The 27,879-nt window shown below is 47.5% G+C and overlaps 1 protein-coding gene across 4 annotated transcripts in view; it reads right to left on the reverse strand.

Annotated features, from left to right (window-relative positions):
• The window catches only part of grtp1a (growth hormone regulated TBC protein 1a), a 70,987-nt gene extending 58,750 nt beyond the window's left edge, over positions 1–12,237 (reverse strand). Inside the window, exons 1-2 of one of the 4 annotated variants that reach the window (XM_086006124.1) lie at positions 12,112–12,237; positions 11,853–11,983 (exon numbers count right to left, since the gene is read on the reverse strand). In XM_086006124.1, coding sequence (XP_085862250.1) covers positions 11,853–11,983; positions 12,112–12,137 — 157 coding nt within the window. In that variant the 5' untranslated portion in view covers positions 12,138–12,237. Of the gene's footprint in view, positions 1–10,581; positions 10,735–11,852; positions 11,984–12,111 lie in introns of those variants that run through there. The other 3 variants (XM_086006123.1, XM_086006125.1, XM_086006126.1) reach the window with 3 other exon arrangements.
• Positions 12,238–27,879: the final 15,642 nt, after the last annotated feature.

The following is a 27,879-nucleotide window of genomic DNA, read 5'->3' on the forward strand; positions in this document are numbered from 1 at the left end:
CCAAAATATTTCTGTTAAGGGTAGCAGGCTCTCTCTTCTAACTACAATGATAGGTTTTAAATTGATTGGGTTTGCAATTTAAAGAATTAACCCAGATGAAACATCTAAAAGCACAGATATTAAAGTCACTATGACTCACCCACCAGAAAACTCACCTTCAGAATCTTCACCTGCCCCACCTTCAAAAGCCCCCTTAAGAGGAACCTCCCTTTCCTCTCCAAAGTCCTTGAATGTATGGTCGCCTCCCAAATCCGTGTCCATTGTTCCTGCAATTCCATGTTTGAATCCCTCCGATCAGGTTTCCGCCCCACCACAGTATTGAAACTGCCCTCATCAAAGTCACAAATGACATCCTATGTGACTGTGACCATGGTAAACTATCACTCCTCAACCTTCTCGACCAATCTGCAGCCTTTGACACAGATGACCACACCATCCTCCAACATCCAGCTGGGTAGAACTGCCCTTACTTGGTTCCATTCTTATCTATTGAATCATAGCCAGAGAATCACCTGCAATGGTTTCCCTTCCGTTACCTCTGGAGTCACAGAATCACAGAAACCCCAGTGCAGATAGAGGCCATTTCGGCCCATCAAGCCTGCACCGGCACATATCCCACCCGATCCCTGTAACCCCTACACCAACACATATCCCACCCTATCCCCGTAACCCCACGTATTTAATCCCCCTAACACTAAGGGTCAATTTATCATAGCCAATCAACCTAACCCACACATCTTTGGACTGTGGGAGGAAACCGGAGCACCCGGAGGAAACCCACGCAAACACGGGGAGAATGTGCAAACTCCACACAGTCACCCGAGGCCGGATTCGAACCCGGGTCCCTGGCGCTGTGAGGCAACAGTGCTAACCACTATGCCACATACTGCCCCTCGGTGACCATTCAAAATCACATCATGTTCCACATGTACGCTCACGACTCTCAGCTCTATCTCATCGCCACCTCTCTTGACCCATCCACTGTCTGTGATTCGTCACACTGCTGACCTGAGGATGAGTAGAAATTCCTTCAAACTAAATACTGGGAAGACTGAAGCCATTGTCTTTGCTTCCCTGACCACCATTTCCATCCCTGGCAACTGTCTGAAGCGGAGCCAGACCGTTTGACCCCGAGATGACCTTCCAACTACATAGTCGCTCCATCACCAAGACTGCCTACTTTCACCTCTAACATTGCCCGACACAGACACTGTCTCAGCTCATCTGCTGCTGAAGCCCTCATCCATGCCTTTGTTACCTCTGGATTTGACTATTCCAATGCACTCCTGACCAGCCTCCAATTTTCCACCCTACATAAACTTGTGCTCATCCAAAACTCTGCTGCACGTATCTTAGCTCGCTCCAAGTCTCGTTCACCTATCACCCCTGTACTTGCTGACCTACACCGGCTCCCGGTCCGACAACGTCTCAATTTTAAAATCCTCATCTCCTTCATGGCCTCACCCCCTCCCTATCTCTGTAACCTCCTCCAGCCCTACAAGCCTCCGAGATCTCTACACACCTCCAATTCTGCCCCCTTGCGCATCTCCAATTTTAATCACTCCACCACTGGTGGCCGTGCTTTTAGCTGCCTTGGCCCCAAGCTGTGGGATTCCCTCCCTAAACCTCTCTATCCTCCTTTAGGATGCTCAAAGTCAAAAAAATGTTTTTTTGATAATGCTCTTAAGCGCCTTGGAACATTTTGCTACGTTAATGGTGCTATATAAATAAAAGTTGTTATTAGGAGCCTTTATTGGCTGTCCTCTAGTCCCGTGCCCTCACTATTCACTGTTCTGTATGAGAGGAGATTGGGGTAAAGTTACTGGACAGAGAAATGGGTTGGCATCTCTCTATTAGAGTACATGAACTCCTTTGCACATGACAAACATCTCCACAGACATCTTTATCTCTGGATGAAAGAGCCTTTCAGTTACAAACAAGCACTGATCAAATCTCTTTATTCACTTCCTGAAGTGCTCTATTAAAAAACAAGCTTTACTGTTGGCAGCACAGGCTAAATTAGGAGATTGACACCTGATTAAAAAAAAATCCAATGACATAACCTTCAATCTAAATTGAAGCAACTTATTTAGTAAAGCTTACAAATCTTCTAATAAAAATATTAGCATCCTAGGATTAAGAATACACACAAAGTAGGAATGGATTAAACCAAGAGCCAGAATGCAAAACTGACCCAGGCTCAACATAGAGAGACACTGGAGAAGGTGGCAAAAAGATTTACAAGGATGATACCAGAACTGAGAGATTATACCTAAAGACTGAACAGGCTTGGGGCTCTTTTCTCCAGAAAAGAGAAGGCTGAGGGGTGACCTAATAGAGATCTTTAAGATAATGAAGAGGTTCGATAGGGTAGATAGAGAAGATGTTTCCACTTGTGGGGAGTCCAAAACTAGGGGCCATGTAAGATCGTCACTAATAAATCCAATAGGGAATTCAGGAGAAACTGCTTTACCCAGCGAGTGGTGAGAATGTGGAACTCACTACCACAGGGAGTGGTTGAGGCAAATAACAGATGCATTTAAGGGGAAGCTAGATAAGCACGAGGGAGAAAGGAATAGAAGGATACGTTGATTGGATGAAATTATGTAACTAGAGTGGGAGGAGACTCATGTGGAGCACAATCCAGCACAGACCAGTTGGGCCAAGTGGCCTGTTTCTATGTAACTGCACTTTCAAACTGCCAACTGTCCAGCCTTCTGCCCTCCATTTGCCACGATACTTCTGCAGATGTCAATCTGCTCAACCACTCCCTCACTTCCACCTTGATGCCTTACTCCCCAATAAAACTTTAACTCTCACCCACTCTGGTCGTCCCCCAGATATTACATGAATATACAGCACAGAAAGAAGCCATTCGGTCCAACTAGCCTGTGCTGGTGTTTATACCCTGCTCGCATCTCCTCCCATTCCATCTGCCTCATCTCAGCCTTTCAGCCTATCTTTCTATTCCCTTTTCTCTCATGTACTCGTCTAGTTTCCTTTTGAAAACATCCAAGCTATTTGCCTCAACCACTCCCTGTGGTAGCGAGTTCCACATTCAAACCACGCTCCGAGTAAAGAAATGTCTCCTTATTTCCCTATGGGATTTATTAATAACTAACTTGTATTTATGGCCTAGTTTTGTTTGCTCCCAAGTGGAAACATTCTTTCCACATCTACCCTGTCCAAACCATTCATAATTTTGAAGACCTCTATCAAGTCACCTCTAAGTCTTCTCTTTTAGAAAGAAAAATGCCGCAACCTGTTCAATCTTTCCCGATGGCTGTAATCTCTCAGTCCTGGTAACATCCTTGTAAATATTTTTTGCACTTTCTCCAGTGCTTCTACGTCCTTTTTATAATAGACCAAAACTGTGTCCAGTACTGTAAGTGTGGCCTGACCAGAGTCCCATAGAAGTTTAACATAATATCACTACTTTTGAATTCTATACCGCCAGGAATAAATCCCAGTGCTTTGTTAGCATTTTTAATTGCTTTGCTGTGCTTAGCTGGTAAGCTTCTTTTAAAGCAGCGGGTCAGCGCAAGTGTATGCCTGCACATCACAGAGTGGATGTACAACATATCCTCTCCATCACCAAGACCAGCTACTTCGATCACCATGACATCGCCTGTCTCTACCCCTGCCTCAGCCCATCTTCTGCTGAAACCTTCATCCAGGCCTTTTTACCTCTAAACTCAACTAGTCTAATGTTCTCCAGGCCAGCCTCCCACCTTGCATCCTCCGTAAACTTGAGCTCATCCAAAGCTGTGTGTGTCTTAACTCGCACCAAGTCCCGCTCACCTATCACCCCTGTGCTCACTGCCCCGTGTCCTAACTCGCACCAAGTCCCGCTCACCTATCACCCCTGTGCTCACTGCCCCGTGTCCTAACTCGCACCAAGTCCCGCTCGCCTATCACCCCTGTGCTCACTGCCCCGTGTCCAAACTCGCACCCAGTCCCGTTCGCCCATCACCCCGTGCTCACTGCCCCGTGTCCTAACTCGCACCAAGTCCCGTTCACCCATCACCCGTGCTCACTGCCCCGTGTCCTAACTCGCACCAAGTCCCGCTCGCCTATCACCCCTGTGCTCACTGCCCCGTGTCCTAACTCGCACCCAGTCCCGTTCACCCATCACCCCGTGCCCTAACTCACACCCAGTCCCATTCACCCATCACCCCGTGCTCACTGCCCCGTGTCCTAACTCGCACCAAGTCCCGTTCACCCATCACCCCGTGCTGACTGCCCCGTGTCCTAACTCGCACCAAGTCCCGTTCACCCATCACCCCGTGCTCACTGCCCCGTGTCCTAACTCACACCCAGTCCCGTTCACCCATCACCCCGTGCTCACTGCCCCGTGTCCTAACTCGCACCCAGTCCCGTTCACCCATCACCCCCTCTGCTCACTGCCCCGTGTCCTAACTCACACCCAGTCCCGTTCACCCATCACCCCCTGTGCTCACTGCCCCGTGTCCTAACTCGCACCCAGTCCCGTTCACCCATCACCCCCTCTGCTCACTGCCCCGTGTCCTAACTCACACCCAGTCCCGTTCACCCATCACCCACTGTGCTCACTGCCCCGTGTCCTAACTCACACCCAGTCCCGTTCACCCATCACCCACTGTGCTCACTGCCCCGTGTCCTAACTCACACCCAGTCCCGTTCACCCATCACCCCTGTGCTCACTGCCCCGTGTCCTAACTCACACCAAGTCCCGTTCACCTATCACCCCCTGTGCTCACTGCCCCGTGTCCTAACTCACACCCAGTCCCGTTCACCCATCACCCCCTGTGCTCGCTGCCCCGTGTCCTAACTCACACCCAGTCCCGTTCACCCATCACCCCCTGTGCTCACTGCCCCGTGTCCTAACTCACACCCAGTCCCGTTCACCCATCACCCCCTGTGCTCACTGCCCCGTGTCCTAACTCACACCCAGTCCCGTTCACCCATCACCCCTGTGCTCACTGACGTACATTGGCTCCCGGTCCAGCAACGCCTCGATTTTAACATCCTCATCCTTGTTTTCAAATCCCACCATGGCCTTACCTTCTCCAGCCCTACAAGCCTCCAAGATCTTTGCGCTCCTCCAATTCTGGCCTCTTGTGCAGCCCCGATTTTAATCGCTCCACCACTGGCGGCTGTGCCTTCAGCTGCCTGGGCCCCAAGTTCTGGAATTCACTCCCTAAACCTCTCCGCCTCTCTTTCCTCCTTTAAGACGCTCCTTAAAACCTACCCCTCTTTGACCAAGCTTCAGTGGAATGAGAGTTAAGGTACTGGATACAGGATGAGACAGGCTAGGCAGAGACCGAGGACCCACAGATTCCTAAGGATGGACAGTAACTAGATTCCCAAAGAATGTGCTATGTGATAAGGTATCTGGTACTCAGTGATCATCCTCATTAGCTAAGCTAAGATGCATGTCTACTTATTAGTTCAACCCTATATGGACTTGTGTTTAACTCTTCCTTTTTGGTACAATCATGTCGTGGGTATACGTCGAACTGGTGACATGCACCCAGGACCTGAAGGGTTTAAAAGGAGTGATTTTGAACAGCTCCAGTGAGTGCACTCCCGGGAGCAGAGATAGTATAGTACAATAGAGAACACGATGGAGTAGAGTTAGTCTCAGTTAGCAGGCGCTCATGTCTCTAGGTTGTTTTCTGCTGTTCTTTTGGTGAATGCATGGGCCGGGACACTAAGGGGCAAGGACCGCAATTTGTGCGGTTCAGAGCCTCAATGTTTAGCCTATCTGGGACTGCCCCCACCCAGACTGGACTAATGGGGCTCCATGGTCATGTTTCATCATGTAAGAAATGACAAAATATCTCCAAGGATCAGTGTTATGTTGAGGTAGCTCGGGAGAAGTGTCTTCAAGCAGGATAACAACATTTGAGAAATCTTGTGAAACTGCTGTAAACATATCATATGTGGAATATTGTTACATAAATGAACTAACTGGAGCCGTGGTCTGATAGTGTTCCACCTACCAAAGATGAGGAGAATAACGTGACAGCATGTGATACACTGCAGTGACAAGAGCTTGTGGTTTGGCTCCTGGGTCGTGCAATATTTTTTAAAGCTCAACATAGGGCAGGTAAAGACATGGTCCAGTTCATAGGGGATGTGAGTTCCACTAACTGGAGTGATCAATCTCACGGAACCAGAGTAGAACATCTACCATAAAACTCCAAAATCTAACGTGCAATACCAGGAACTCCTGCCAAGTGCCACAGCACAACTCACCGTAGACACCATACCGTGTCAGCCGTGGCTCAGTAGTAGCAGGATCACCCGAGTCAGAAGACTCCAGAAACTTGAGCCTATAATCTAGGCTGACACTCCCAGTGCAGTACTGAGGGGGTGCTGCACTGCCAGAGATGCTGCCTTTCGGATGAGGTTAAAACCGAGGCACAGTCTGTCCTCTCAGATGGATGTAAAAGATCTCGTGGCACTATTTCGAAGAGCAAGGGAGTTCTCCCCGGTGTCCTGGCCAATATTTATCCCTCAACCAACACCACTAAAACAGGTTATCTGGTCATTATCACATTGCTGTTTGTAGGACCTGCTGCGTTTCCTACATTACAACACTTGAAGAGTACTTCATTGGCTGTAAAGCACTTTGGGATGTCCTGAGGTCATGAATGGCGCTGTATAAATGAGAGTCTTTCTTTTCTTTCTTAGAAGGTATGAGTGCATTGCCAGCATCCTCCTGACTACAGTGTCAACACACACCCAAACCCATGGAATCATGCCTCCACTAGTTGAAGGTGTGGAACTTGAACAGCTTAATCTCTCTGCAACCCAATCAAGGCAGACAAAGAACCTTGGAGACAAGATCGCATGTTTCCACAGGGAACCTCCAAGTAATGCCCAACAGCAAACCTCAGTTACATGGCTGCACATATTGTCTGAGATCGGGACTCTCTCCCCCGACGACCACCACCACCACCAAACTGTCACATAAATGAAAGGTGGATATTTGCTGCTAGTCACCTCTAGCCTCCAAGTATGGGGTGGAGGGGGAATGCTCAATGATGAAGCAAAACAAGCTTTGGTCTTGCAGTTTTATGGCTCTCTGGAAACTGAAAATATTTTTTCCAAATTCTGCAGCAGTAATCATTTGAAGAGGACAAACTAATCCTCAATGAAGAATGCTAGTTACCTAGGACTGATTATTGTATTGACAGGTGCTCGTTGAATTCATTTATGCTTCATTTGTCTGACTAATCTGTAAATGCAAATATGCTTGTCATTTTAGCCTGGAAAAACACTCGGAAGCTGATATTCAGCCCCTGATGTGATCAATAATGTGATACAATGAAATAGGTTCCAATCAATGGATTTATTTATTCTAATAAGGACAACACACACCATCAGCAAAAGCACGCTTCAAAACAATGCACAACTTCGGGGTTGTAGAGGACTAGATCGGCTTACAGGAACAGCTCTGAAAACAGACAGTACAGGACTGTACAACCACAAAATGCAACAACAATAACTTGCATTTATATAGTGCCTTTAACGTAGTAAAACATCCCAAGGCACTTCACAGGAGTTGTAGGATAGGGTGTACCTGTAGGATTTAGTAAACATTAAGATTCTATAACCATTTTTATATAACTATAATATGTGAAATTGTATGTTAAAGTCCCAAAAGCCTGTATAGAATGGCTAAGAGCAAAGCAGGATGGGATTATGCCAACCTGACTGTTTAAAATTACTGAAGTAATGGAATGTTGTGCTAAGTTTATGGAGACGAGGAATTCAGCAATGTTATGTTTAAAGAGATAAAAACTAGGGGTAGATAAGAGTTGGAGACATCCCTCATTGGTACAGCTATAGGATGGACCGACTGTTTTGTCAACATTCTAGGAAATGTTCTGTGAAAAGTGAAGATCTGAGATAAGGGTACTTTGTTATGCATAGAGAAAAAGTCAGAAGGATCAACAAGGTCATAAGATGGCTAACGAGGGAAGCTACACTTTTTACCAGGTGTCAGAGGGTTAATTACTGCCACGTAGGCAAAACGAGAGGAAAAAGGGTATAAAGGTACAGGATTTGAACATCGAAAGCGTGCACCGTGTAACCAGAGATTGATAGGAGCTTCGGTCAACAGAACACAGCAAGATCCCAAGGAAGCAAGCTTCGGTCAACAGAACACAGCAAGATCCCAAGGAAGCGAGTATCGGTCAACGGAACACAGCAAGATCCCAAGGAAGCGAGTATCGGTCAACGGAACACAGCAAGATCCCAAGGAAGCGAGTATCGGTCAACGGAACACAGCAAGATCCCAAGGAAGCGAGTATCGGTCAACGGAACACAGCAAGATCCCAAGGAAGCGAGTATCGGTCAACGGAACACAGCAAGATCCCAAGGAAGCGAGTATCGGTCAACGGAACACAGCAAGATCCCAAGGAAGCGAGTATCGGTCAACGGAACACAGCAAGATCCCAAGGAAGCGAGTATCGGTCAACGGAACACAGCAAGGTCCCAAGGAAGCGAGTATCGGTCAACGGAACACAGCAAGGTCCCAAGGAAGCGAGTATCAGTCAACGGAACACAGCAAGATCCCAAGGAAGCAAGCATTGGTCAACGGAACACAGCAAGATCCCAAGGGAGTATCGGTCAACGGAACACAGCAAGATCCCAAGGAAGCGAGTATCGGTCAACGGAACACAGCAAGATCCCAAGGAAGCGAGTATCGGTCAACGGAACACAGCAAGATCCCAAGGAAGCGAGCATTGGTCAACGGAACACAGCAAGATACATCAGGAGACCTGCGCCACGGTCACTCAGAAGGAACGCCGCGGTTCAAGGAACAGACTGTGACTATCTTCTCGTTAAGTATTATTTCTTTGTACTGGATGTTTAATGCTAAATAAACCTGTTTTACTGATACACAATATACCTGGACCCAGAGTGGTTTGTGTAGTCACGGACTGTTTTACTGATACACAATATACCTGGACCCAGAGCGGTTTGTGTAGTCACGGACAACTTATTATAAGAGCTTACAAAAGCTAGAGTGATTATCAAACAAAATTTGACCAAACAAAATAACACCACTTCAATAATTCCAGCCAGGATCCTTAATGTTATATGTACTAGTTAGTACCCTGGGAAGAAGTGTATGCTCTAGAAATGTCCAGTGTGCACTGCGACACTACCTTTTACCCACATTACTCTCAAAGTCTATACACAGTATTGCCAACTCTTGAGATTCCATCCGAGACGCGATTTCGGAGTGAAATAAAGCATCACTCGCAATGGAACGCCTAAATCTCGGGATTTTTGGGGGGGAAAAAAATGACAATTTGCGTATGCGAGGTGAAAAAAAACAGCAATTGTAGAGTGGAATATTGAATGGTTGCATTGTTTTCTGGAGGTAAATTTTCCAAAGTGAGTCTCCCTCCTGCGATCCGACCATCTTTTATTTCCACATCCAAATTAATACTATAACCGGGAAGGAATTGTACTGCAAAAAAGGAGGCAAGATTTTAAAAAATAAGTAGAAAAAAAACACAAGATGCAGGTCACAAAAAGGATCAGGGCGAAAGGATAAGAAACACAACAGGACTGCATTAAAGTGATCTGGAAGGTGGGAATGAGAGCGAGAAAAGGAGCTGTAAAGAGAGAGTGAGAGGGAGGGAGAGAGAGTGAGAGGGAGGGAGAGGGAGGGAGAGGGAGGGAGAGAGAGGGAGAGAGAGGGAGAGAGAGGGAGAGAGAGAGAGCATGCACCCATTGCATTTCATTGGCAGCTATCTCAGCACTGTGTAACTGCATGGTTTTTTTTTTTAACGGGAGGGTGGGGGGTGGTAGAGAGAGAGATTTAAATGTATTAATGTGCATCGGGTCAACGTGCGCTTCCTCCTGAGCCACTTTTAACATGAATCAGCACCATTGCATTTATATTACAACACCAGCATCACCATCATGGCCCGAGGACAGTCACCGCAATAAAAGAGCCTAGCTCCAAAAGCTGACAAGCAGGCCAATAAAATGTGCATGGTTATTATTGATTGTTTCCAACTAGAGGGCTGAGTAACTCTTTTAGGGAAATCAGACCCGTACCAAACGCGTGCAGAAACCCTTACTACTTTGTGATCAGAAGTGCAAAGTAGCTATTTCTTATGTCAGTAATTGGTTAGCGACGGCCAAATGCGCTTCCTGTCCAGGAGCAAAGGTCAGCAAGGGGTCGGGGTGGGAAAAAAATAACATGACTCTTTTACTAAATTTCACGATTCTGTCTCATGATTTAAGAGACAGTGGGATTGGCATTACTGTATAGGCATCCCAGTACAGCAGTGTTAAATTCAGTCTCATTAGTTTCATACGAAATACTAACTGCAGTTCAAAATAACAATACTAAAATTATTCCATTGTCTTCAGTTCATGCCACAAACTCCATTCCCTTTCCACTGATTCTCTCTCTCTCTTCCCCCCAGCAACTGTCTAAGGCTGACCAACTTTGCTCACAACCTTGGTGTCATATTTGAGCACAAATTGAGCTTCCAACCTCATATCCGTTCTTTCACTAAGACTGTCCATTTCAACCTTCGTAATATCGCCCGTCTCCACCCTTACCTCAGCTCATCTGCTGCTGAAACACTCATCCAGGCCTTTGTCACCTTCAGACTTGACTATTCCAACACACTCCTGTCCAGCCTCCCTAGTTCTACCCTCCATAAACTTGAGGTCATCCAAACCTTTGCCGCTCGTGTGCTAACTCGCACCAAGTCCCGTTCACCCACCTGTGCTCGCTGACCTACATTGGTTCCTGGTTAAGCAACGCCTCAATTTTAAAATTTTCATCCTCGTTTCCAAATCCCTCCATAGCCTCGCACCTCCCAAGCTCTAATCTCCTTCAGCCCTGTAATCCCCCTAGACCTCTGCGCTCCGTCTATTCTGGCCTTTTGAACATCCTCAATTTTAATCACTCCACCATTGCCAATTTGCCTTCAGCTGCCGAGGTCCTAAGCTCTGGAATTCCCTCCCTAAATATCTCTGTCTCTCCACTTCTCTTTACTCCTTTAAGACGCTGTGGCTCAGTGGGTAGCACACCCGCCTGAGTCAGAAGGTTGCACATAAAGCTAGGCTGACACTCCAGTGCCGTGCTGAGGGAGTGCTGCACTGTTGGAGGTGCCGTCTTTCGGATGAGACGTTAAATCAAGATCCTGTCTGCTCTCTCAGGTGAATGTAAAAGATCCCATGGCACTATGAGATGGGGAGTTATCCTGGCTAATATTTATTCCTCAATCAACATCACAAAAACAGATTATCTGGTCATTATCACATTGCTGTTTGTGGGAGCTTGCTGAGCGCAATTTGGCTGCTGCATTTCCGACATTACAACACTCCAAAAAAGTACTTCATTAGCTGTGGTCGTGAAAGGCGCTATATAAATGCAAGTCTTTCTTTTCTACCTCTTTGACCAGTTTTGGTCATCTGCCCAAACATCTCCTTATATGGCTCAACATCTATTTTTTTTTAAATAACACTCCCCTGAAGCGCCTTGGGACGTTTTAATACATTAAAGGCGCTTTATAACTTGTTTTAATATGTTTAACGTGCCTCAGAAAACCAGATCAGCCATATCAACAACGCAGCTCCAAGAGCAGGGCAGAAACCGGCTCCTCTGTGGCTCAGGTACTCCTGCCCACTCCAAGTCTCTCCACACAAGGCTCAAGTCAGGAGTGTGATGGAATATTCCCCAGTGCCTACATGGTGCAGCCGCAAGCCTCAAAGCTCAACACCATCCAGGACACAGCACAAGTGTTGGGGTAGCTGAGGGAACAGGTCCCGGCACTGACACCCAGCTATTAATGCGGGTTACCCGGTCCCGGACCCGGACTCACCTCTCAGGCTCCGCTCCACCCGGCTGCCCTGCAGCAGTTTGCGCCATTTGATCGCCCGGCGGCTCAGCACCGTCCCGTAATCCGACTCATCCTCGCACCGCGCCGTCCGCTCGAACCCGTACTCATCGGTCCTGGCAAAGGAAAGCAGCGGCTTAGACCCGACCCGGCACAAGACCCCGGCCCCGCACCCCACCACAACCCGACTTGACCCCGACACCTGCCCGGATCACCCCGAATGCAGTCGCGGCCCTGCCGGTACCTGGTCACCTGCTCCACCGTCTCCATTAGCAAGCAGCTGCTCCACACCCGCTACAACACAGCCCGAATCCCGGCCCCGCACTGCCAGGCCGCAACCCGCCCACAGGTGGTCAGGCAGACCACGGGGCAGGGCTCCGGCAGCCCCGCCCCCCACCTGCCAATCACCGCCCCTGCCAAACCCCGCCCACTACCCCGTCATATCCCGCCCACCTACCTGTAAATCCCGCCCACCGCAACTGTCAATCACCGCCCCTGCCATACCCCGCCCACCTGTGAAACCCCGCCCACCCATCTGTCAATCACTGCCCCGCCAAAACCCCACCTCTCACCCGTCATGCTCCGCCCAACCACCTGTGAAACCCTGGCCACACACTTGTCATAGCCCGCCCACCAGCTTGTCAATAACCGCCCGTCATATCCCCCACCCACCTGTCAATCAATCACCCCGCCCACCCACCAGTGAAACCCAGCCCACCATCTGTCAATCACAGTGCTTGTCATACCCCCCACCTGTGAAACCCCGCCCACCCACCAGTGAAACCCAGCCCACCATCTGTCAATCACAGTGCTTGTCATACCCCCCACCTGTGAAACCCCGCCCACCCACCAGTGAAACCCAGCCCACCATCTGTCAATCACAGTGCTTGTCATACCCCCCACCTGTGAAACCCCGCCAACCCACCTGTGAAACCCAGCCCACCATCTGTCAATCTCTGCCCTTCTCCTATCCCACCCACCTGTGAAACACCGCCCGCCCACCAGTGAAACCCAGCCCACCATCTGTCAATCACAGTGCTTGTCATACCCCACCCACCTGTGAAACCCCGCCTACCCACCTGTCAATCACACTGCACACGATAATCACTGCGCCTGCCAAACCCCGCCCACTGTCCCTACCAAACCCCGCCCCTGCCAAACCCCACTCACCCACCTGTTAATCACCACCCCAGCCAAACCCCGCCCACTGTCCCTGCCAAACCCCGCCCACCCATGTCAATCACCGCCCCAGCCAAACCCCGCCCACTGTCCCTGCCAAACCCCGCCCACCCATGTCAATCACCACCCCAGCCAAACCCCACCCACTGTCCCTGCCAAACCCCACTCACCCACCTGTTAATCACCACCCCAGCCAAACCCCGCCCACTGTCCCTGCCAAACCCCGCCCACCCATGTCAATCACCGCCCCAGCCAAACCCCGCCCACTGTCCCTGCCAAACCCCGCCCACCCATGTCAATCACCGCCCCAACCAAACCCCGCCCACTGTCCCTGCCAAACCCCGCCCACCCATGTCAATCACCACCCCAGCCAAACCCCACCCACTGTCCCTGCCAAACCCCACTCACCCACCTGTTAATCACCACCCCAGCCAAACCCCGCCCACTGTCCCTACCAAACCCCGCCCACTGCCCCTGCCAAGCCCCGCCCACCCATGTCAATCACCGCCCCTGCCAAACCCCGCCCACTGTCCCTGCCAAACCCCGCCCACCCATCTCAATCACCGCCCCTGCCAAACCCCGCCCACTGTCCCTGCCAAACCCCGCCCACCCATGTCAATCACCGCCCCAGCCAAACCCCGCCCACTGTCCCTGCCAAACCCCGCCCACCCATGTCAATCACTGCCTCAGCCAAACCCCGCCCACTGCCCCTGCCAAACCCCGCCCACCCATGTCAATCACCGCCCCAGCCAAACCCCGCCCACTGTCCCTGCCAAACCCCGCCCCTGCCAAACCCCGCCCACTGTCCCTACCAAACCCCGCCCACCCATGTCAATCACCGCCCCTGCCAAACCCCGCCCACTGCCCCTGCCAAACCCCGCCCAACACACCTTTCAATCACCGCCCTTCATATCCCACCCACCTGTCAATCAATCACCCTGCCCACCAAACTGTGAAACCCCATCCACCATACCTGTCTATCACCACACCTGCCAAACCCCGTCCATCCACCTGTCAATCACCCCGCCCACTGTACCTGTATATCACCACACCTTCCATACCCCACCCACCTGTGAAACCCTGCCCACCCATCTGTGAAACCCCGCCCACCCATCTGTCAATCACTGCACCTGTCAAACCCCGCCTACCCACCTGTCAACTACCCCACGCATCTCTCTGTTCATGCACCCACTTTAGAATTGTACCCTTTAGTTTATATTGCCTCTTCTCGTTCGTCCTACCAAAATGTATCACTTCGCACTTTTCTGCGTTAAAATTCATCTGCCACATATCCGCCATTTCCACCAGCCTGTCTATGTCCTCCTGAAGTCTATCACTATCCTCCTCACTGTTCTCTATACTTCCAAGTTTTGTGTCATCTGCAAATTTTGAAAATGTGCCCTGTACACCCAAGTCCAAGTCATTAATGTATATCAAGAAGAGCAGTGGTCCTAGTACTGACCCCTGGGGAACACCACGGTATACCTTCCTCCAGTCCGAAAAACAACCATTCACCACTACTCTCTGTTTCCTGTCACTTAGCCACTTTTGTATCCATGCTGCCGCTGTCCCTTTTATTCTATGGGCTTCAACTTTACTGGCACTTTATCAAACACCTTTTGGAAGTCCATGTACACCACATCAACCACATTGCCCTCATCAGCCCTCTCTGTTACTTCATCAAAAAACTCAATCAAGTTAGTTAAACATGATTTGCCTTTGACAAATCCGTGCTGGCTTTCCTTAATTAATCCACACTTTTCCAAGTGACTGTTAATTTTGTCCTGGATTATTATTTGTAAAAGCTTCCCCACGACTGAGGTTAAACTGACTGGTCTATAGTTGCTGGGTTTATCCTTACACCCTTTTTTGAACAAGGGTGTAACATTTGCAATTCTCCAGTCCTCTGGCACCACCGCCGTAGCCAAGGAATTTGGAAGATTATGGCCAGTACCTCCGCAATTTCCATCCTTCCCTCCCTCAGCATCCGAGGATGCATCCCATCCGGTCCTGGTGACTTATCTACTTTAAGTACAGCCAGCCTTTCTAGTACCTCCTCTTGATCAATTTTTATTCCACCCAGTATCTCCTCTACCTCCTCTTTGTACCTCAGCCATGCCCTCTGCCTCCATGCGTAGGTCTCATTTTTCATCCCTAATCGGCCTCACCCGTCCTCTTACTACCCATTTATTATTTATATGCCTATAGAAGACTTTGATTCCCTTTTATGTTAGCTGCCAGTCTATTCCAATACTCTCTCTTTGCCCCTCTTATTTCCTTTTTCACTTCCCCTCTGAACTTCTATATTCAGCCTGGTTTTCACTTGTATTCGCAACCTGACATCTGTCATATGCCCCCTTTTTCTGCTTCATCTTACTCTCTATCTCTTTCGTCATCCAGGGATCTCTGGCTTTGGTTGCCCTACCTTTCCCCCTCGTGGGAATGTACCTCGGCTGTACCCGAACCATCTCCTCTTTAAAGGCAGCCCATTGGTCGATTACAGTTTTGCCTGCCAATCTTTGATTCCAATTTACCCGGGCCAGATCCATTCTCAACCCACTGAAATTGGCCTTCCTCCAATTAAGTATTTTTATTCTAGATTGCTCCTTGATCTTTTCTATAGCTAATCTAAACCTTATGATACTATGATCACTGTTCCCTAAATATTCACCTACTGACGGGTTCGAATCCGGCCTCGGGCGACTGTCTGTGTGGAGTTTGCACATTCTCCCCGTGTTTGCATGGGTTTTCTCCGGGTGCTCCGGTTTCCTCCCACAGTCCAAAGATGTGCGGGTTAGGTTGATTGGCTATGATAAATTGACCCTTAGTGTTAGGGGGATTAAATACATGGGGTTACAGGGATCGGGTGGATATGTGTCGGTGCAGGCTCGATGGGCCGAAATGGCCTCTATCTGCACTGTGGGGATTCTGTGATTCTGTGATTCTGTGACACTTGCTCCACTTGACCCACCTCATTCCCCAGAACCAGATCCAGCAATGCCTCCTTCCTCATTGGGCCAGAAATGTACTGATCATGAAAGTTCTCCTGAACACACTTCAGAAATTCTTCCCTTTCTCTGCCCTTTACACTATTACTATCCCAGTCTATATTAGGATAATTGAAGTCCCCCATCATCACTACTCTATAGTTCTTGCACCTCTCTGTAATTTCTCTGTAATTTGCTCCTCTATATCCTTCCCACTAATTGGTGGTCTGTAGAATACACCTAGTAGTGTAATGGCACCTCTATTATTTCTTAACTCTAACCATATAGATTCTGTCCTTGACCCCTCCAGGACATCGTCTCTCTCCAGCACTGTAATATTCTCCTTAACCAATACTGCTACACCACCTCCTTTCTTTCCTTTCCTATCTTTCCTGAACATCTTATATCCAAGAATATTTAATACCCAATCCTGCCCTTTTTTGAGCCAGGTCTCCGTTATCCCCACAGCATCATGTTCCCATGTGGCTATTTGCACCTGCAGTTCACCAACCTTATTTACCACACTTCGTGCATTCACACACATGCACTGTAAACCTATCTTAGACCTTCTTGCATTGTCTCTTAGTCTGACCCCACCTAATACCTTACTATTTCTTACTCTAGTGTTATCTGGCTCTCCCAATCCTTTGTGCACCTTGTTTCTCCGTTCTAATGCTACACCCTGAAGCCTATCCCGCTGCCAAATTAGTTTAAACGCTCTCCAACAGCACGAGCAAACCCGCCCCCCGCCACGAGAATATTGGTACCGGCTCGTTGAGGTGCAACCCGTTCGGCCTGTACAGGTCCCACCTCCCAATGCCCCAGGAATCTAAAGCCCTCCCTCCTGCACCATCTCTTCAGCCACGCATTCATCTGCTCGATCCTCCTATTTCTATACTCCCTAGCTCGTGGCACCGGGAGTAATCGGAGATCCTGCTTTTTAATCTCTTTCCTAGTTCCCTGAAACCTGCCTGCAGGTCCTCATCCCTCTTTCTGCCTATGTCGTTGATACCGATATGGACCACGACCTCTGGCTGTTCACCCTCCCCCCTCAGAATGTCCTGCAGCCACTCAGTGACATCATTGACCCTGGCTCCAGGGAGGCAACATACCATCCTGGAGTCACGTCTGCAGCCGCAGAAGCGCCTGCCTGTTCCCCTAACTATTGAATCTCCTATCGCTATTGCTTTCCCAATCTTCCTCCTCCCCCCTTGTACAGCTGAGCTAGCTGTGGTGCCGTGGACTTGGCTCTGGCTGTACTCCCCAGAGGAACTATTGTCTTCACCCCTATTGAGTACTGAATACCGGTTAGAGAGTGAGATGCACTCAGGGGGCTCCTGCACTACCTGCCTGGTCCTCCTTGTCTGTCTGCCGGTCACGCATTCTCTCTCTGCCTGCATACTCTTACGTTGTGGGGTGACCACCTCCTGAAACGTGCTATCCACGTAGCTCTCAGCCTTGCGATGCACTTCAGTGATGCCAACTGCTGCTCAAGCTCTGAAACCCGAAATACGGGAAGCATCCTGGAGTTCCCACGTGGTGCAGGATGTGCATTTGATGGGACTGAGGTGCCCTGCCATGCCTCTACTTAATAGACTATTAACTAACTTAACAGAAATAAACTCACGACATAAATAAAAATACCATCCACTCACCAATTTTTTTTTTCTTTTCAGCTCCTTCCCTTGTGCTGACATTATTTACCTCGCTCCCTGTGGGCTCCAGGCTCTTGGGCCTACTTGTATCTCTGGCTGCTCCTCTCGCTTTCTCCTCCTTCCCCCTCTGCACCGAATTCCCACTCTCTCCAAATTCCCAACTTTAGGGCTCTGTTTAGAAGCACTCCGTTTAGGTTCATTCTGTGCATCGGCAGATAGTGTTTATTTTTGTACACTTGGAGCCACACCCAAGTTACAAGTATTGACAGCTCCCTGCTCACAGTAATTAGCATCTATTCAAGACCAACACTTACAGCTGACTGATAGTTAACTGCCACGGGTAGGCAGTTTGTGTTAACTACAATTTTTAAAGATCTAAGTTAAATTCAAAATGTTCAACTAAATTCCACTTTTTACAGCTAATACAGCTAATACTCACCCAGTACTTATCAGATACTCCCACTATCTCCAAATTCCCAACTTTAGCGCTCTGTTTAAAAGCACTCCATTTCGGTTCAGTCTGTGCAGACCACTCTCAAAACATAATAAGGTTTAAGATAATGATTGAGAGAGACATAAGTAACACAAAAAACAAAGTAATAGATTGGAAAAAACTAATTATGAGGGGGTGAGGATGGCACTAGGGAAGTTAAACTGGAAAAAAATTGACAAACAAAGAGATAGAACAGCAGTGGGAAATATTTTAAAAGGTGATCAATAGAGTTCTGGAGAAATATATTATGCTGAGAGGGCGCTAATGGGCGCAAAGCAACTAGCGCCTGGGCGCGACACCGCTAACGCATCCCGTGAAACTCAGCGGGAGGTTAGTGGCAGCGGTAACCGTTAGTGCCCTGCAGCGCAGCGCCGCCAGCGATGACGTCATCGCTGTGCGCAGCGCCCTGCTCGCGATCTTCGGTAGCGCCCCCTGACTTACTGCCAGATGCTATGTCTGATGGGGTCAGGGGGGGCCTACCTGCGGCCGGGGTGGCGCAAATTAAAGGGAAGGTGCCGGGCGGCCATTTTTGTTGCTGTCCACCGGCCAGCACCTGCCCGCTTTGCCATCCCCGGCCTTCTGTGCAGCCCCCCCGTGGAGTGCCAGCTGCGCTCCGTGAGCCCGGCACTTCTCTTGGGTGCCGGGCTCTTTTGCTGGCACTCCGATCCCTGGTGGCCCAGCTGGGCCCCAGGTCGCGCTACGCAAGGCCCCTCCCCTTTAATAAGGGGAGGAAGGCCTGCAGTACCGCGGCGCGACATGCTGCAGAGCGTGGCGCTGCGGCACATAGCGCCGCGATATTCACTCACAGTGCCCCAAGAGGGAGGCGGGGCGCTTCCAGTAGTGCCCCGCCTCCCTCTTGGGGCGCTACCGGTGAATTTTGGGCTCGGGGGCGCTAACTTTTTTGGGGGCGCTAAAAGTAGCATCATGGCGAAGCAAGCGCCCCAAAGGGGGCGTGACCCAATTTTTTCCCCTAAGAATCTAAATGGGGTAGAGTCACAAAGGGATCTAGGGGTACAGAGTCACAAATCATTCGAAGTAGCAACGTGAGTGAACAAAGCCATTAAAAGTGCAAACAAAGCACTGGGGTTCATTTCTAGAGGAATAAAATTCAAAAGCAGAGAAGTTATTTTAAACTTATATAGAACCTTGGTTCGACCACACCGAGTACTGTGCACAGTCCTGGTCTCCATATTACAAAATGGATATAGAGGCACTGGAGAAAGTGCAACTAAAATTTACAAGGATGATACCAGAACGGAGAGGGTATAACTACCAAGAAAGACTGAACAAGCTGGGCTCTTTTCTCTAGAAAAGAGAAGACTGAGAGGTGACCTAATAGCGGTCTTTAAAATGATGAAGGTGTTCGATAGGGTAGATGTGGAGATAAGATTGCCACTTGTGGGGGAGTCCAAAACTAAGGGCCATAAATATAAGATAGTCACAGTTAAATCCAATAAGGAATTCAGGAGAAACTTCTTTACTCAAGAGTGGTGAGAATGTGGAACTCGCTACCACAGGGAGCAGTTGAGGCAAATAGCTTAGATGCATTTAAGGGGATGCTAGATCAGCACATGAGAGAGAGGAATAGAAGGATATGCTGATAGCACGAGTTGAAGTAAGGTGGGAGGAGGCTCATGTGCAGCATTAACACCAGTCAAATGGCTTGTTTTTCTGCTGTAAATTTTATGTAACTGCACTTTCAAACTGCCGACTGTCCAGCCTTATGCCTTCCATTCGCCGCAATACTTCTGCAGCTGTCGATCTGCTCAACCATTCCCTCATTCCACCATTGATGCCTTTCTCCCCAGTAAAACCTTTACTCTCTCCCAACCTGGTTGTTGCTAGTACATGCTCCCCACCTCCCACGCTAAACTGCTGACCATGTTCAGGTGTCCATGCTAGCTGACATTGTAAATGATTCCCTCTCCCCCCTCTTTTCATTACCTCCTCCTAAAAAAACCATTAGACCCTTAGCTCCTTGCAACCTACCACCTCTCCCCACACCTCCCTTTCCTCTCCAATGTTATTGAACATGTAATCATGTCCCAAATCCGTGTCCAACTTTCCTGCAACTTCATGATTGAATGTCTCCAAACAGGTTTGCGCTCCTGTCACAGCACTGAAATGGCCCTAACCTCTGTGACAGTGACCATGGTGCACTATCCCTCTTTGTCCTTCTTGACCTCTGCAACCATTGACACGGGCAACCAAATCTTGCTCCTCCAATGTCTCTCCGCCGTTGTCCAGCACTCTCCTCACCTAGTCCCTCAAGGATCCATCCTTGGCCCCCTCCTCTTTCTTATTTACATGTAGCCCCTTGGCAACATCATCCAAAGATGTGGTTCCACATGTACGCCGACGACACCCAGCCCTACCTCTCCACCACCTCTGTATTGTCAAACTGCTTGTCCGACACCAAACTTGATGAGCTGCAAATTCCTCCAGTTAAAGATTGGGAAAACCAAAGCCATTGTCTTCGGCCCCCGGCTCAAACTCCATACACTTGCAACCAATTCCATCCCCCTCTCCAGTACACTGTCTCAGATTGAACTAGATTGCTTACACCACCCACCATTGTATCCTCCCTCCCCATGGCCCACTGGGTAGCACTCTCACCTCTGAGTCAGAGGTTGTGGGTTCAGATCTTCACTCCAGACACATGAGCACAAAAATCTAGGCTGACACTCCAGGGCAGTGCTAAGGGGATGCTGCACTGTCGAAGGTGTCGTCTTTCGGATTAGATGTTAGTCTGCTCTCTCAGGTGGATGTTACAGATCCCATAGCTCTATTCTGAAGAGGAGCAGGGGGGTTATCCCCGGTGCCCAGGCCAATATTTATCCCTCAATCAATATAACAAAAACAGATTATCTGGTCATTATCACTTTGCTGTTTGTGGAAGCTTGCTTTGTGCAAATGGCTGCCGTGTTTCCTACATTACAACAGTGACTACACTTCAAAAGTACTTAATTGGCTGTAAAGCACTTTGGACGTCCTGAAGTTGTAAAGGCACTATATAAATGCAAGTCTTTCTTTTTCCCCCTGCAATTCTATCACAATGCTTTTGGAAAATTTATTTCATTTAGCATTTTTTCTCAATAACTGAAATTTCTATGTCCAAAATAAGGATTTAAACAAAATTTAAAAATGAAACATTTATATTTTTGGATAATTAAAATCTCCTATAATTATAACTCTATTGTTAATTAATTCATCTACAAATTCAATTTTCTTTCCATTGTTTGGCAGTCTAAAATATACTCCCAGTACTGTAATGTGACTGATCCCTTGCTATTCCTCAGCTCAAACCAAAGGGATTCTGTTGGACTATTTCTCTGTTTAAATCCTTATGCTCCAGTTGATGTTGGGAGTAATTTTCACTGGTGGTATGGAACCAGACCCAGCATCAATGAACATTAGAAAACTGATGGTGCACTGCCTGCGATTTTCTGTCCATTGATGAAGGAATTCCATTGTAGACTCTAGTAATTTATCAACAACTGAATTAAGACTGACTGGCTTATAATTTTGCACCATATCCCGGTCTTACTCCAGACTGCTTATTCATTTTTAGTTTCTGTCCCATGTTCTTTGAACCCTTCATTATGGTGAACAACTTGCCTGGCTCAATTTTGTCAGTTCTGCCTTGTGATCTTGAAAACTTCCGTGAGGTCACCTCAAAGAAAACAACCCCAAATTCCTGAACCTTTCTTCATAAGTTAAATTCCTTTTTTACAAGAATAAACTTCATTTAAAAAATATATTTGTGCTCGGGATGTGGGCGATGGCGGCAAGGCTGCATTTATGCCCATCCCTAGTTGCTCTCAGATGGTGGAGGGCCTTCACAGTAGCAGTCATTGGGGTGATGGTGCCCTCATAACAGTGTTAAGTACGGAATTCCAGGATTTTGACCCATCAATAATGAAGGGACAGTGATTTACATCAAAGTCAGGATGGTGCGTGACTTGAAGTTGTGTACTGTTCCTATGATATTGCTTTTTATAATTCATTCTCAGGATGTGGGCATTGCTAGCAAGGCTAGTATTTATTGTGACATTGATAGTATGGGACTGCACCAGCGCTAACTGGTGCTCTGGTACTTCATTGCTACTACTCCAAGGAGCTTGGCAAGAAAGCCAGGAGGACTCACACAAGCCACTTTTGCCAACACTCTATCCTCAGACTCAACCTGGCACCGAAACCCCTTGTCAAAGAACTTACCTTCCACATCGAGGAAAGTACTAGATGCATAAATTTGTCTCGCTTGAACTGTCTTACATCGTCCCGTCAAAATTATATTAACATTTACACTACCAACCCCCTATTATGAAAGCTACTGAGTGAATGAGTTAACCTCTTTTTAAAGTTATCAGAAAGGAAATTGAAAACATGAAATCACAAACTAATATTTCTTTATTAGTTAAAGGTATGACAGTGGATGAGCAATGGCTAGCATTTAAAGAATTAATACATAATTTACAACAATATACATTCCTTTCAGGCACAAAAACCCCACAGGAAAAGTGGTCCAACTGTGGCTAACAAAAGAAGTTAAAGATAGTATTAGATCAAAGGAAGAGGCTTATAATGCTGCCAACAAGAGTAGTCAGTCTGAGGATTGGGAGGATTTTCGAATTCAGCCTGAGGATTGGGAGGATTTTAGAATTCAGCAGAGGAGGACCAAGAAATTGATAAAGAAAGGGAAAATAGAATATGAGAGTAAACTAGCGAGAGACATAAAAACAGACTGTAAAAGCTTATATAGCTTGTATGTAAAAAGGAAAAGATTAGCAAAAGTAAATGTGGGTCCCTTACAGGCTGAGACAGGAGAAATTATAATGGGGAATAAGGAAATGGCAGAGAAATTAAACAAATACTTTGTGTCTATCTTCACGGGAGAAGACGCAAAAAACTTCCCGGAAATAGTGGAGAACCAAGGGTCTAGTGAGAATGAGGAACTGAACGATATTAGTATTAGTAAAAAGGTAGTACTGGAGAAATTAATGGGACTGAAAGCCGATAAATCCTCTGGACCTGATGGCCTACATCCTAGGGTTTTGAAAGAGGTGGCTATAGAGATAGTGGATGCAATGGTAGTCATTTTCCAAAATTCCATAGATTCTAGAATGGTTCCCGTGGATTGGAAGGTAGTAAATGTAGCCCCACTATTTAAGAAAGGAGGGAGAGAGAAAACGGGGAACTACAGACCAGTTAGCCTGACATCAGTAGTAGGGAAAATGCTGGAATCTATTATTAAGGACGTGGTAACAGGGCACTTAGAAAATAATAGGATTGGGCAGAGTCAACATGGATTTTTGAAACAGAAATCATGTTTGACAAATCTGTTAAAGTTTTTTGAGGTTGAGGTTAGAATTAATAAGGGGGAACCAGTGGATGTGGTGTATTTGGATTTTCAGAAGGCATTCGATAAGGTGCCACACAAGAGGATATTAAACAAAATTAGGGATCATAGAATTGGGGGTAATATACTCGCATGGATTGAGGATTGGTTAACAGACAGAAAACAGAGAGTAGGAATAGACGGGTCATTTTCGGGTTGGCAGGCTGTAACTAGTGGGGTACCGCAAGGATCAGTGCTTGGGCCTCAGCTATTCACAATCTATATCAATGATTTGGATGAGGGGACCAAATGTAATATATCCAAGTTTGCTGATGGTACAAAGCTGGGTGGGAATGTAAGTTGTGAGGAGAATGCAAGGAGGCTTCAAGGGGATATAGACAGGCTAAGTGAGTGGGCAAGAACATGGCAAATGGAATAAAATGTGGAGAAATATGACGTTATCCACTTTGGTAGGAAAAATAGAAAATCAGAGTATTTTTTAAATGGTGAGCGATTGGGAAATGTTGGTGTTCAGAGGGACCTGGGTATCCTTGTACACGAATCACTAAAAGTTAACATGCAGGTACAGCAAGCAATTAGGAAAGCAAATGGTATGTTGGCCTTTATTACAAGAGGATTTGAGTATAGGGGTAAAGACATCTTACTGTAATTATATAAGCCCTGGTGAGACCACACCTGGAGTATTGTGTACAGATGGGGGGATTGTCCTATGAGGACAGATTGAGTAGACTAGGCCTATATTCTCTAGAGTTTAGAAGAATGAGAGGTGATCTCATTGAAACATACAAAATTTTTACAAGGCTTGACAGGATAGATGCTGGGAGGAGGTTTCCCCTGGCTGGGGAGTCTAGAACCAATGGTTACAGACTCAGAATAAGGGGTCGGCCATTTAGGACTGAGATGAGGAGAAATTTCTTCATTCAGAGGGTGGTGAATCTTTGAAATTCTCTACCCCAGAGGGCTGTGGAGGCTCAGTCATTGAGTATATTCAAGACAGAGATCGATAGATTTTTGAATATTAAGGGAATCAAGGGATATGGGGATAGTTCAGGAAAGTGGAGATGCGGTAGATCATCAGCCATGATCTTATTGAATGGCGGAGCAGGCTCGAAGTGCCAAATGGCCTGCTCCTGCTCCTATTTCTTATGTTCTTATTAGCACACTCATGATAACACAATTAGCAGTTACTTTGGTAGATATTATTAACTGATGGAATTAATATCTGTAGTTACAAAGGCAGTTCAAGTGTATTAGCACCAGCTGGTCTCTACGTATTATAAGTTGATTTTCGGCTCAATATACGAGTTTGATATGAGATCAGCAAGGTTAGTTTAGCTCAGATTCTGTGTATAGCTGACAAATTAACAGCTTTGAATAGTAATTTATTAGGTATTGACGTAAGAAAACTACTAGGCACTTGGTCAGAGGTTTTAATCAACTGTTTCACAACATGGAGGTCTAGTTGTCCTTCACTAGTTCCTGTTTACAAAATTTCCTGAGCAAGCTGGGTCTGTGCCCGAGTATTTATACTCTCCCTGGACAGCACCACCAGCAGGCCAGTATTATTTCATAAGTCATTTCTACATGAATGGCAAGATTCAATTCAATCAATCAATTCAATTTTATTTGCCATATGTAACCAGTACAAGTACAATTACAATGGAATGCTTACTCCCTGTAGGGACGTGTCAGCTATTCATACAGCGCCGCGTTCAGAAAGTCAATACAATGGCTTCCAGTGGCAGTGGGAGCACGATGTCCCTCAACCGCTCCGTCCTCCTCGTCACCGCGGCCTCCTCCTCACTGTTGCCGGCTCCAAGTGGTGGCCTGCTTTCCCGCTCGCGATCCGACCTCTGGCCGCCATGCCCGGCTCCCCTCCTCCCAGTCGGACTGCGAGCTTCCCGCCATGGAGCTGCCGGCCGATGTGCTGCAGCGGGACGTCGCGGCTTCTGCTGCTGCTCGTTGCGCTGCCTCCGCCCGACTCAAGTAATTGAGTGGAAGCCAAAAGAAAATTTTAGTTGGTATTCATTTTAATCAAAATCTATCTTCGGCTTTCCAATCAGTTCAAATATATCGCTCTTTCTTTTTTCTTCGGCTTTCCAATCAGTTCAAGTCAGGTATATTAAAGTTTAGTTAGTTCAGCTTATTGCTGATAAGATCACAGGTTTTGCAATAATTTCAGGAGCTGATACAACCTCGTTCTGAGTTGGTATGGTACCTTGCCGCCCTCTTGATTCATGTGCTTCTCTCCAGGACATTGGTGTGATAAATCACCATCGTCATTGTTATATTTCTTCCTTCTTCCAGTGCCTGTTCTCGCAGTAGAATTAGCTAACTGTTCTCAGAAACTTAACTCTTACATTAGCGTGCAAAATTAAGGCACATGGGATTGGGGGCAAGGTATTGACTTGGATAGAGAACTGGTTGGTGGACAGAAAGAAAAGAGTTGGAATAAATGGGTCGTTTTCCGAGTGGCAGGCAGTGACTAGTGGGGTACCGCAAGGATCGGTCCTAGGACCCCAGCTGTTCACAATATATATTGGTGATCTGGACGAGGGAATTGGATGTAATATCTCCAAATTTGCAGACGACACAAAGCTGGGTGGGAGGGTAAGCTGTGAGGAGGATGTCGTGAAACTCCAGTACGATTTGGACAGGTTGGGTGATTGGGCAGAAACATGGCAAATGCACTATAATGTGGATAAATGCGAGGTTATCCACTTTGGTGGCAAAAACAGGAAGGCAGATTATTATTTGAATGGCAATAGATTGCGAGAAGGGGAAGTGCAAAGAGACCTGGGTGTTATTGTGCACCAGTCGCTGAAGGTAAGCATGCAGGTGCAGCAGGTGGTTAAGAAGGCAAATGGTATGTTGGCCTTCGTAGCAAGAGGGTTCGAGTACAAGAACAAGGATGTCTTGCTACAGTTGTACAGGGCCTTGGTGAGACCGCACCTTGAGTATTGTGTGCAGTTTTGGTCACCTTACCTGAGGAAGGACGTTCTTGCCATGGAGGGAGTGCAGCGAAGATTCACCAGACTGATACCTGGGATGGCAGGAATGATGTATGAGGAGAGATTGTGTCGATTGGGCTTATACTCACTGGAGTTTAGAAGATTGAGAGGGGATCTCATTGAAACCTATAAAATTCTGTCAGGTCTGGACAGACTAGATGCAGGAAGGATGTTTCGGATGGCCGGGGAGTCCAGAACCAGAGGTCATAGTCTAAGGATAAGGGGTAAGCCATTTAGGACTGAAATGAGGAGGAATTTCTTCACCCAGAGAGTGGTGAACCTGTGGAATTCTCTGCCACAGAGGGCGGTGGAGGCCAGTTCATTAAATATATTCAAGAAAGAGTTGGATATATTTCTTGAGGCTAAAGGGATCAAGGGATATGGGGAGAAGGCAGGGACAGGGTACTGAATTTGGATGATCAGCCATGATCTCATTGAATGGCGGAGCAGGCTCGAAGGGCCGAATGGCCTACTCCTGCTCCTATCTTCTATGTTTCTATACAAATGATGTACTGAACCATTTGACCAAGCTGTTCCAGTGCTGATCTGGCATCTCTACCCAACAATGCGGAAAATTGCTCAGCTAAGCTCTATCCAGAAAAAACGGGATAAATCAAACCCGGCCAATTCCTGCCCTACCAGCCTCCAGTCAATCATCGGCAAAGTGATGGAAGCAATCATCAATAATGCCAATTAACTGCCCCATCTCACTAACAACCTATTCATTAATGGTCATTTCGAGCTCTTTCAGAACTACATAACGGCCTTGATACAGATATGGGCATGAGTTGAATATCAGAGAAGAAGTCAAAGTAGCTGCCCTCACATTAAATCAGAATTCAACAGAGTATGGCACTGAGGATCCACAGAAAAAGGGAAGTAAATGAGGGTGAAAGGGAAAACTGCATTGGCTGGACAGTCATACCTGACACACAGGAACATAGCCATTGGCCATCGAAGGTCATTCATTGCAGCCGCTGGCCGTCACTGCAGGAGTTCCTCAGGGTAGTGTCCTCAGTCAAAACATCACTGCAGGAATCCCTCCATCACAAGGTTAGGAGTGGGGCTGTTCACTGACGATTCCAGTGTTCAGCTCCACTCACAACTCCTTTGACACTGAAGCTGCTCATGTCAACCTCGAAGGAGGAAATGGACAACATTAAGGCTTGGGTGGACAACTGGCAGTCAATGGCCATCTCCAACAAGAGAAAGCCCAACAATCTCAGCACATTGAAGGCTGGTTAACAAAATTGAGGCTCATGGAATAGGTGGGTCAGTGGCAGCTTGGATAAGGAATTGACTTAAGGACAGAAAACAGCGAGTTGTGG

This window comes from Somniosus microcephalus, chromosome 14, assembly GCF_052327205.1.
Source record: "Somniosus microcephalus isolate GS21.2 chromosome 14, FLI_Smic_1.0, whole genome shotgun sequence".
NCBI lineage: Eukaryota > Metazoa > Chordata > Chondrichthyes > Squaliformes > Somniosidae > Somniosus > Somniosus microcephalus.